Below are 12,020 nucleotides of genomic sequence, written 5' to 3'. Positions count from 1 at the left end.
ATAAACAGATTGCATTGTAATATAATATTTATTTTTCAGTCTTCCAATAACTCAAGAGAACATTTAAGTAAAAGTTATTTCAGAAATGTTTGTCCTGGACCCCAAGATTTCTGTTGGCGCCCCTGCTCACAATACATTTTAAAGCAGTTCCACAGTTCTTACAATGTTGAAAATAACTGTTATATAAAATAATTCAAGTTAAAGTCTGTATATTTTTGTAATCACAAGAATTAATTGCAGTTGAAATAACAAAAAAATTGAATCCTTATACACATGTACACAGAAACTTCTAATAATCTGAATCTATATGTACACAGAAACAACCTAATAATCTGAATCTATATGTGCACAGAAAATAAAACAATATAAGTAGGTTTTATAATATCTATTGTAAATCCAAATAAAAAAAAGGTTTCACCTAATACAGAAGTTCTCATACACTCTGCACTACGTAAAAGGGGGAATACATATTATAGGCTGCTTTAGGATTGTACTAAGATAAGAGTTTCATCAGCAGAAGAGCAGCAGCTGGAAAGAAAAAGCCTTGGTAGAGACCAATATTTCCATTGGAGCATTTAGTTATCACCTCTGTGGTTAAACCATTGCCGTTCGCAAATTGGTTACCAATATTGCAGATACTTTCAGTGGCACAACCACGTATGGCCACTTTCCTTGATATGGATCCTAAGGAGAGAAACATGAGTAAATAAAGTGTAACTCCAGAGAAATGCATTTACAGTACAGTATTCTTGCAGTTGAACCTCAGTGGAGTGGGCAGGGGGAGTACATCTGATCCATGCTGCTCACTGCTTGTATTATTCTACACTGAGTAATTACACACTACAGATAAAACACGAGTGTTACTCTGATTATAAGGCACAGTGACAGTTTGATGCATTTACACTTGAGTTTTACTGCACATTGTAACTGTTCTTTTTCTCCATGTATTACAGTTACATTGTAAGGTCACAGCATAGGTGTTATTTACTACACTGGGTTACATTGTAATAACTCTGCATAGACAATCTTCACTACATCATCTACAGTTACAAGCATTAATTTGCAAAGCATCACTGGCCCTTCTGGCAACAACAGATTAAATGTACAGTGCAGAAAAAGATAACTTTGACTGACCGCACTGACTTGTCCATACAAACTAACACAACTTACAGTACACTGGAACTACATTATGTACAGTATTAAAAAAGCAAATAAACTACTGTATAAAGCAATTATAAGGTTTGTAATATTATTAAAAAAACTTAATCAATAATGGATTAAAACAAACAAAAAATATTTTATTAGAGGTTTCATAGAGATGTTTTTAGTTTATGTTGTACCTTTGGAGATGTCAGATGCTAATAACACCTATACCTACCCAGAATTGTGCAGGATTTGAAGATATTTAATGAAGAAAATCTCCATTTGCAGTGTTACTAATACTGTATTACAGTGACGCAGGGAGTGGTGCGGCTATAATGAAAACATAGGATAGAGTGGCGTTTCTGTGCGTTATAGTGAGGCAGTGAGCCAGATTGGGATTGTGTTATTATGGTGAGGGTGTCATCCTAAAACAAGAAATGGACAATGTTTTTGCAGTAAAGTAAGCAGTGGGAAACATCTGTGACGTTTGATTACTTAGATTGTAAGCTCTCTGGAGCAAGAATTTCATTTCCTATTGGCTCATTTTATATTTGTTTGAATGATGCATTACTGTATATTTCCCTGTATTGTCTCTTTTGTAAAGTGCTGTGTACATTGTCGGTGCAATATACAGAAATTATAGTGACACTGATAAATGCGTGTGCAGTAAATGAATATCTGTGCAATGTGAATATAGTGGATTACCTGATATTTTTGTAGATTGGAGAAGACACATCTTCTCATCCCCAGTGCACTCTACGGTATCCGAAGTGTAACAGTAATCAGAGTCTGCGGAGATGCAGGTTCGGCACGTCACTCCATTCTTTGTATTGTTATTAGCTGGCACTTTAAGTGAGGAAGAGGAAGAGAATCAGATGCCATGAATATTTCAGTCTGCCTTTATTTTGTGATCACTTCATGGGTAGGATAATTACGCATCATGAACAAAACACTGTTGATGAACAAAACAGTGTTCTACCATAAGGCAACTTCGGTGCTGGTATACAGTACATTATTAGCCGATTCAAATACATTGGTGTCTTACTGCACCAGAAGGCGTCTCATGTCCGAAGACTGCTTATTACATACCCTTTTCTGTCCCTGAAGAGGTTAAAGTGCTATGTAGAGGTATGAGCACTCAGTGAGAAGGAAAGCTCAAAGGTTTGCTGTGACAGTGTTGCTATCCATCAGCGGGTTTAGCTCATTCCAGTCACTGGGTGCCTCAGGCTTGTCAGTATAGTTCTTATGGAAAGCTTCTTACAAAGTGAGGGATGTTACTCATTAAATATACTTTGCATAACACCCAGAGTACCTCAGGGCTGCTCCTCCTTAAGCACAGGCAGAACTCCCTAACATTTGGGTAGACGTTTGAAGGGAAATATAATGGAAGTCTTCACCCCCCACAACCAATACGGAATTGTGAATCCTTTCTGTGGCAATGTTAAAATCCAGAACCCGCAGGACAGATTTTCTGTGACAGAAAAAAATCAGGGCCCAATGAATTTAATGGTGGAAATCGATGTATCTGTTAATAATTTTTAGTACTCAATCTGCAGATGGATTTTGGTGTGGGAATCAGATTTGATCTAAAAAAATCAAGGAATTGGATTCAAACCTGTCTGCCCATCTCTACTAATTACCCAGTCCCACTAGCACACTGATTTAGTGTCACATTTAATTCTTCCCTATACTTGTCTTCTCACAATCTTATTCTTGCAACACGCTGTTGTTTCTTGCTGCAGGGACCTGTGTCTGTAAAATGTCTCTGTAAAGCGCTGCGTACAACTAGCAGCGCTATACAAGAACATGCTATTATTATTATTATTACTTCCTTATCTCAATTACCGTAATCTGAGCCACGGACAGAAATATTTGGGCCCAGCCAGGACCATAGAAAGGGGGGTGAGACCCGGAAACAACTGTCATAGTGAGTGTGGGGGGCCTGGCCGGCCGGTGCTGAAGTTTGGGCCTGGCGAAAGGTCGGGCCCAACATCTGCATCCCGCTGCCGGGCCCCTGATCTCGCACCCACTGCTGGCAGAATCCATTTGCGGAATGTAAAAAATCAGTCCAGATTGTAATCAATGGCGGATTTGAATGAATATGGCAGAATGTTTAAGTATGTCAGCCACATGCCAATTTTGTGTGTGTGTGCGGAATGGGTTTTGTCAAAATAATCCGCGGAATCTCGGGAAACGCATTTTGACAGTTTCGCCCATTTGCAAAATACTGTCATAACATAAAAGCAGCACTCTTTAAATAGTACTCAGTCCGAAGGTCTCCTTGTTAGGAATACACAACACTGTGCAGTGTGATAACAGTGTATCCTAGTGTAGTGAGACATGGAACAATGTTTGTACAGTAACATTACAATGATCCCAACTGCAATGAGTTTCTGTGCAACGTAACTATTGAGTAACGAACCAGGGAGGTGAGGAATTGGCATGGTAAAGAATAGTAAGAAAACCCCATATAGGAATTACCTGGTGTGACGGTGGGGGTAACCAGCCTTCATAATTAAGGTGAAGCGCTGCTAGTTACCACTACAAACCGTGGGACAATGTGTGTGTTTTGTACCTCTTAGCCATCATAGATACAGAACTAGGACTTCGGGAGCGGGACTCTAGTAGTGGATACTGGAGGGCAAAAAGTATTAAAATGTGTGTAAAATGTTTTGGGGCAACAATACCAGTCGTCCCATAATTTTACCTGCAAATCGCATCTGATTTGCGGGTACGCGTATGCACATTAATACCCATATTTTTCCCCCATGAAATATTGTTTTCCCTAGCTAGCAAATCTAAGATTGGTCATCTAAAGCCCCGAGCCCAAGTTAGAGAAATAAATGTGTTTAAACTGTGTATTCATCTCTATGAAACACAAGAGAAGAGGGATGGTCCCCGCTCAGCCTATTTTATGAATAGTGTATTGAAAGGGTTCACATAGGGAAAAAATATATTGGCAAAAAAAAATAGTGCACTCAACCTAACATAATAATAATAATAATATAACTGAGTCTAATTGATATATTATATTATTATGTTCGTTTGACTGCACAATTTTAGGGATTCCTCCTCCTTTTTTGCCTGTTCATCTCTATGATGGCAGCTGTGGTATTTTGATTTGCCAGAATATCTGCATAGAGATGTTGGATCAAAGGGTAGGATGGGAGTAGCGAGGTGTCGGGCCATTTGGTTGAGCGGGGAAGGGCGGAGAAATTTGTACAGAAACAAGGCTCTCCACAGGGGAGACTCTTTGTTCTCTGAGACACTGTGCAGCCTACCGAGCAGGAGGTATGGGGCTGGCAAGTGCAAATCATTGCTCGTAGGCACGGTTCCCATTGGCCAGTTTCAAATTTCCCGCTCGCTAGCTACCTGAGCCCCTTGGTACGCCCCCTCCTCTGAAGAATGCAACCAGCCAAGCCTCCCGCTTGTGTGTGGTGATAAACTATGAGCCGTACACTGGTTGGTCTATATAAAGGGACTGTCCGATCAGAGAACTAGACCATCTTGTTTATTCCTAGGCTTGGTCTGTGAAACAAAGGCAGGCTTTTCATAGGTACTTTGCTCGTGTAGCCAGGTCTCCTCTGGGTCCCCCTCACCTCCGATGCGGCTGCAGGGAAGGGGGAAGGCTACAGCTGGCTGCGGGAGTGTTGAGGCAGGAGGGCTGGAAATCCGGTTGTTGGAGCTCCGCGGCGGAACGCCTGTAAGGGCACTGCCATCTTGGCTCCTTAGCTCATGCGCAGTGTGTATCTCGTGAATGCGCAGTATGTATTGCAGCGGCCATTAGGTAGAGAGGCTCAGCATAGGGACTACATGTCCCAGCAACCCCAGGGGCTGCTAACCACATGGTGCGCAACAGCCAATAAGGCTGGAGGATACATTAGGGCTCAGGATTAGATACATTAAGCACACCTGGCACCAGGTTTCAGTCAACAGCTGGACAGAGAAGGGTGAATTAATATCTCAGGTGCTAGTGGCCCTGAGACTAGGCCTAGATTTCCCCTTCAGGCCCCAGCTAGGCCCGACTTACCATCAGCTTGTGGGTGCATTAGGGAAAGGCCCTTCAGAATGGGACACTTTACCCATTAGAGCAATAGTTTTAGGGACACAGCAAAGATGCCGTGCAGTGACGTGCGGCCTGCGATCTGGGACCAGACCACAACCGCAAGTGAGAGACTCTTAAAGGTGAGACACTCCAATGGGAGTTCACCACACGCAGAGGCGGACGTCTTCATTGCATCAGATGGATCCTGTCATCAGTCGGCGGTAACCGGGTGTTGGAGCACCCAGCAGGTATCCATCTCTAAAAGTGCACCAACGGCCACACACACATTCTGTGGGTAGCACTACCACAAGCTTTAGGGTGGGATTGGCTCTGTGGACACTGGGTGGTTAGGTGCCAGGGCACCTCAGTACTTTGGGGGAACCTCACCAGTGCTTGGATATGGTGGTGGTTGGACAGCGGGTACATGGGGTGGGTTCGGCCGTGCGTGGCCTGTACAGTACTGTGTTGTGTAGTTATTCACTAAGTTGCATATTCAGTAAATAATCTTTACCATAACTGTGTGTGTATTTACTATTGTATTGTCTTGGGAGTGGCTATCCTACTGTATTGGGATCTTTTTCAGGTGGAGGTCACCAAATAGAATCAGGTACACCCAGGGCTCCCTGCAGCGGAGGATCTGGCCTCCTGTGAGCCAATCAGGTAATGCACCACACGTAGTTTCCCTAGACATGAGGGAAAGGGGGCTACACTCGTAATAGCAACGCACTAGGCACTGAGATGGCGGAGAAGCCTAGCCAAGCTGAGGACAAGTGCTAAGAACGTGGCCAAGGTATGATATCTATCCTGGTGATAGTACCATGATGTTCCTGGACGTGCAGTGGACAGGGTAAGCCTTCCTGAAGCAAGCGCCCTGCACCTAGTGAGGATAGAGACTCCCCCCAGTTAAGCGTGTATTCCCTGTATTTTGTGTACCATTGTATGACTGCTGGTTTTAGCAGAATAAACCCCATTTTATTCCACTATTGTGTCCTTCATAGTGAATTGATTCAGAAGGTAAAAGGTGTTAAAAGCACTTGTCTCCCGTGTCACCTGGTATAATCCTACAGGAAATAAAACAACGAGGTAAAGGGTTATTTAAATAGATGTGACTTTGCATGGTGACATGCTCTGGTGTGTAAAAGTAAAATGAATCTAAAGACAGGTTGTGTAAGTAACACAGAAGGGAAGATAGAAATACAATCTGGCACAGATATATTACTGGAGGTAGCACAGACAGTTAGGTAAATAACAACACAGAGGCACTTACAGGTGGGTATGGAAGGAGTGCAGTTATCAGTAGTACAACAGGAACTGCCCATCTGGGATTTGTATGTGGGAAGGGTAATACTCCCATTTATTCCACACCTGGTTTGTGGTTCACAATTTCTGGTAAAGATTTTAGTTTCTATTCCGCCTGTAGATTTGAAAAGAGTATTCTTATTAATTGACCAAAATAGATACAGCAAATAAATTTGGCAGTGAGAGGGTTAATCACTTGTTGCGCAAGATAAATGTTAACACACAGAGTAATGGCAATGTACTTTATAGAATGTGGCCCTGGCTATTTCCTCAGAGCTGTGACACGTAGAAGATTATTATTCTGTCACAGGGCTGCGAGACCGCTCCTCTTTCTCAAAGAGATCTCCCTGTAACTTAACATGTTCTGTCTCTTTCACTCTCCCACTGACAGATATGAAATACATCTAACTTTCTTACCTCTGCAATAAAAGAACCTCACTAGTACATTCAAGTCATTGACATACAGTATACAACATACCTGCTGTGAGCACTGTGTATGAAGACATGCAAACATGAGCATCAGTGCAGTTTATAGAGAGGCCTGTGCAGGATGTACCACTGGAACTCTCACACACTGTACATGACAGAGAATAACCTGAAAGATAAATACATTGTCATTAGTTGAAGGCTCAGTAAGAGGCCGAGTAGTTGGCTTTATATTCATCATTAACTTCACTGGCTGAACTTTCTTTAGTATATACAATACTGGTAACTATACAGAGAGACTGATCAAATGTTACATCCATTTGTCTTACTATTTTCCCAACTAGCGATTGGTGAATGTGTCAAAATTCAATCAGCAAACTTTCCCATTTCTTTATATACTCCCGAAAATTTGTTTAAACATGTTATTAAAAATGTGCTTTAAATATGCCAATTTGTCATTTAAATATAGTTTGCACATTTTGTGGCAAGTCTCATATTCTTACAGCATTCTTAGATATTATACTGTATGTGCTATGGTGTGGGGGGGGGGAGAGTTATAGGAGGGTAAAGGTTTACTAGTTATTAATAAGTTTAGTTTTTTTTTCATGCTAGATTTATATTATATACTGTAGATGATTGACAGTATGGTATTCAGTGTTTTAAATATTTGATTGATATATACAGTGTGTGTATATATATATATATATATATATATATATATATATATATATATATATAATATTCATTCTACTATGTATGTTTAATAATTGTATTTATATTGTTTCATATTATTCAAAAAAAATCAAAAGATTAATATATATATATATATATATATATATATATATATATATATATATATATATATATATATATATATATATATATAGTTTGCATATTCAAACAGACTAAATTAAGTAATTTAAATATAGTTTACATATCCAAATGTGCATTGTGCATATCCCAGGTGATCTGCTTTTTGTGCACAGTTGTCTCTTCTCCTGTTGTTTAAAGGTGTGTTTTGCGTGATATAGAAATCACTTGGAAATGAAGCAAAATAGACTCTCGCACTCTCTTTTATACAGTATGTCAGGTTCTGGATTAAGTTTAACATTTTATGAAAGTGAATCGTCATGGCAAAAACGCAGAATCACAAGCTCCTGGCTGGGGTTTTATTTTTTAAAAGGCTTTTTAAGTAGATGAACCAAAAATGTTTTGACACATTCTTGAATATTGAGGGCAATACCAATTTAGGCAAATCTTCACCAATTTCTGTTCCTAACCTGCGTATGTATTAAAGAGTGCCGGCAGCAAAACGGGTACAAATAATGTAACCAAATGTATCAAAGTATAAAATCCCATTGTTTTCTCTAGCACCTTTAATAAATCGGGTAACATGTTTGTTCCAGTTTTGTGGTAGTTTTACAGCTGGGTACTTTGATATACCCCCTAATGGGTTAACATTACACTTTAATTTCCTGTAATCTTTGGCCATATTTAGCTTTTCATTACATTCATTGTTCTTCCTTTTTCTATTAAAATGTTCCCCACCATTATTTTCATTCTTAGTCCATTTTCCAAGCTATAACCCTTACCCCACAGTATTGTGCGTAATACATCGGAATGTTATTAGCAGGTGCAATGAAGTGTAATAAAGTTGGCTTCCCATATTCTTTAGTTAATACTGTTACTCACGCATATGTGTACACTGCAGTCTTTTTTTTTTTTTATAGAATCCCAGTGAATGTGACACATTGTGCGTGTGTACCAGTTACATATGCAATGCGCAATTTCCATTGACCATACATCTAGAACTCGACACTGTGCCCAATGAACTGTGGCATTGTCCTTCTCTTTACTAGCACATCTGCCCATACAGTCAGATATTCTAATGTTCCTCTCCACTACTGTGTTACATTATTCATCATCTTAGACTACAATACCGGTCACTTTACTTGTTCCTCTAAAGTAGTTTGCTTCTCTATTTCTTTGATGACTTTTACACTTGATTTCACTGAAATACTGTACGTCTCTTGACGTGTGACGTGATGTGTCATCTGTTAAGTTTTGTACTTTCTCGTCCAAAAAGCGGGTAATATTACTTAGAAACACAAAATATTGAAAATTAACAGGGGAGAAGGCAGAATGGAGTGTGATCCGAGGAAAATAATTGGGGGAGAAAGATATTGGGGGGTGGAAGCAGAAATGTGAAGAAGGCAGATAAGGATAGAAAGATTGAGAAGAATTTTATTTAGAAGAAAAAATGTGAAAAGGAAGCGAGAAAAGGGAGGGGAAGGAGGGGGCCCTCTCTATTGTGCAGAAAGGGAAAGAACACAGATGAAAAGAGACAAGGTGAGAAAGATACAAACACCTGAAAATAATATAGTGTAGGAAAGAAAGGGATTGGGAGGAGATTATATTGAACATACAGTGCGGCAGAACATGGGGACAAACTGAAGAATAATGTTACACAGGAGCATGGAGAGAAATGGGGCTGGTTGAAGAGCAAGATGACATACTGTAGAAAAAGGAAGATAGATATTGATGAAAGAGGGATTTGCAGTAAAACAGACAGATAGGTTCCAGCTTCTTCAAAAGAAAATTGACACCACTATTGTCTGACAACCCATCACTAGATATGTATATTCAGGGCATCCTCTCCCCAAGGTTTCATAATATATAGTAAGTGCCTCTAAGATACAAATGTATTGTTGCCACCACACCAAGAAATCAGTAGATTAATATCACACCTTCTACATAACCATCTCTTGGAAACAACACCTTCGGGATCATTTATTAAGTGTTTAGCTGTTAAAGCAGAGCGTCAAATGTATTAAAGATAAAGGGTGCTATTTATCAAATGTCCCCATGCTGCTATACTGATGCAAAATACATCATAACAATATCTACAGATTTCTATATCTAAAACTTTTCCCCACCTGTCAATCTCATGTACCATTACCTCTAACTCATGTGTTGGTTCTTGTTTTGGTGACTTTTGGTTTATGATGGTAACAAAACTAACCTTTTCACTGCTGGTGGGATCTTTAATGAACGTGTTGCATCCCGGTATCAGGAGTGGCTCTTACATTACTTTCCATAACATGGATAATAATAACTCACCTGCATCCTGAGATACACTATTCACAGTTATATATTATCTGCCTTTATGCACATTCATGTATAATTATCTCCTATACATTGTAATGGAGGGAATGTGTAAAAAAAAGGCTGTTCAATGCTCCCTAAATATAACATATTACTCTTGTTATTATATCAGAAAATGCTAATCTCAGATTATAAAATAATATTTTGGCCAATTTGATGGTTGCAAGGAGCACAACCCATACTTCTGAAGTGCAGCTCCAACAACAAAGAGATTAACTACGTATTTTAAATACTGCTTACTAGTAATTCATCCTCCTTGAAAGAAAATGTAGGCACAGTAGCATGTCCCTTCTTAGTAGAAACAGACTTACCTGTCGCTACAAGAGCTGAGAGGACACAGAGAACTTGCAGAAGGGATCTCATTATGAGAGGATTCCCGGACAGGTCACTGCAGATAGGTGTGATATCAATGCAGCCCGAGACCTAAATGTTACACTCTAGGCAGAGGTTCTGTTATTTATATATTAAGTAGATAAGGCGGGGAGAGGAATGAGATCACAAATATGAAGAGGAGGTTACAAATTATGAATAGGATCTTGTGGAACTTAAACGTGGACAATAAAACAAATACCCATTAAGAGATTACAGGCAAATGTATATACTAATTTAGATCTTTTGCTAGATAAGAGCATTTGCAGAAACCTTTAGAAATATTCACCTTGTTCCAATGAAGACAAATTCTTATTTAAAACTCACGTGCTCCACTCTGTAGGGTTAGATTTACAAAGCTACGTTACATCAGGTCTCATAACGGGACAGTACCTAAAACACTAGCAATTTTTCCCCCTTGAGGTAAAGGTATACTCTCAAAGCTAATAATATACAAAAACAACCTCCGCTGCACTGAATTTCTTATTAGCATGATGGGCTTAGTGTCACATTATTGTAGCACTGCCTTACATTATTTCCAATAATGTGCCGATATGTCTTAGACATACTGCCATCCAGTACCGGGAAAATGACGTCTTCTGGAGAGGAAGAGAGATCTTGGGGCCTATATATCAGTGCATAGAACAACTTATTTGGACGCACTGAACCAGTTTTGCTCCAAAATTGCCTCATATGTTCCAAACGTGTTGCTCCAGTTCTTTACATAAGGCTCAGAGTTTTAAGTAAGAAAGTTAAGTGACTCCCGACCTGGCTGATATTTTTAGTACAATTTAAAATAGACAAATAGTGATGCACATTGGTGGAGAATTTGTTACCTCTCATTATAATTAGTTCCCTATGTAACTCTGGGGCAAAGCCCCTAATAAATAGGTGCAAAGATGAGTAACACAATTATGCCATTTGCAACACTTTTGTCCCAGAATTGCATTAGTACATAAGCCCCATATAGTCTATTTAATAATATATTGACTTATATACCTTCCTAAAACACTCATTTATACAACACATAAAATGTGCTAATTTAAATAAGCAACGTATATTCAAATGACTTAAAATCACACATTTCCCCGGTACAGATGGGACCACATTCATTTAACATTAGGGCGCAAGGAAAATGCAGCTGAAAGGGAGCCTGACCATGGCTTGGCCACAGTTTCCCCACACCCACAAATCAGTAGACTAATTTCGCATAAGGATTAATGCACTGGGGTTCCTTGCCTCTAAATGGGGCTCTCGCTGAGTTATTCCTACTGGGCAGCCACCAGTCTGAGGCTAAGGCCCCGCTCCCAGAGTCAGCGCGCCCGCACTGCATACAGGCGGTGCGCTGACATACACAGACCGCGATATGCGGTCTGTAGGGAGCGGGAGCCGGAGCGGGAGGTGGGCGGGAGTGGGAGGCTTGACAGGGAGGGTTGGCGTGGCTTGAGCGGAGGGACCCGCTACTCTCCCCCCCCCTCCCTCCACGGGCTCGGGCTGGAGCTGCTGATTTTTAAGGTAAGTAAGCAACACAAGGTAAGTAAGCAACACACACACGCAGGCACACACACACACG

General features: G+C 40.1%; 1 protein-coding gene across 1 annotated transcript; it reads right to left on the bottom strand.

Annotated features, from left to right (window-relative positions):
• Window positions 1-9: 9 nt before the first annotated feature.
• Window positions 10-10,525, bottom strand: LOC142497885 (phospholipase A2 inhibitor and Ly6/PLAUR domain-containing protein-like). Its single transcript, XM_075606286.1, has 5 exons — window positions 10,390-10,525; window positions 6,966-7,082; window positions 6,456-6,602; window positions 1,849-1,989; window positions 10-684 (listed from the first exon to the last, which is right to left on the bottom strand). Exons 1-5 carry the CDS (start codon window positions 10,439-10,441, stop codon window positions 494-496), a joined length of 648 nt encoding a protein of 215 aa, XP_075462401.1. The 5' UTR covers window positions 10,442-10,525; the 3' UTR covers window positions 10-493.
• Window positions 10,526-12,020: the final 1,495 nt, after the last annotated feature.

Source organism: Ascaphus truei, chromosome 6 (assembly GCF_040206685.1).
Source record: "Ascaphus truei isolate aAscTru1 chromosome 6, aAscTru1.hap1, whole genome shotgun sequence".
In the NCBI taxonomy this organism is placed as follows: domain Eukaryota; kingdom Metazoa; phylum Chordata; class Amphibia; order Anura; family Ascaphidae; genus Ascaphus; species Ascaphus truei.
This window is presented reverse-complemented; position numbering and strand designations above follow the sequence as displayed.

Excerpts from the sequence above, each read along its gene's own strand:
- LOC142497885 (XM_075606286.1), bottom strand. The coding sequence starts at position 10,441 with ATGAGATCCCTTCTGCAAGTTCTCTGTGTCCTCTCAGCTCTTGTAGCG. Across the intron at positions 6,603-6,965 it reads ATACACAGTGCTCACAGCAG|GCGGAATAGAAACTAAAATC; the intron begins GTATGTTGTATA and ends TCAAATCTACAG. Across the intron at positions 1,990-6,455 it reads CACTCCTTCCATACCCACCT|TGCCAGCTAATAACAATACA; the intron begins GTAAGTGCCTCT and ends CCTCACTTAAAG.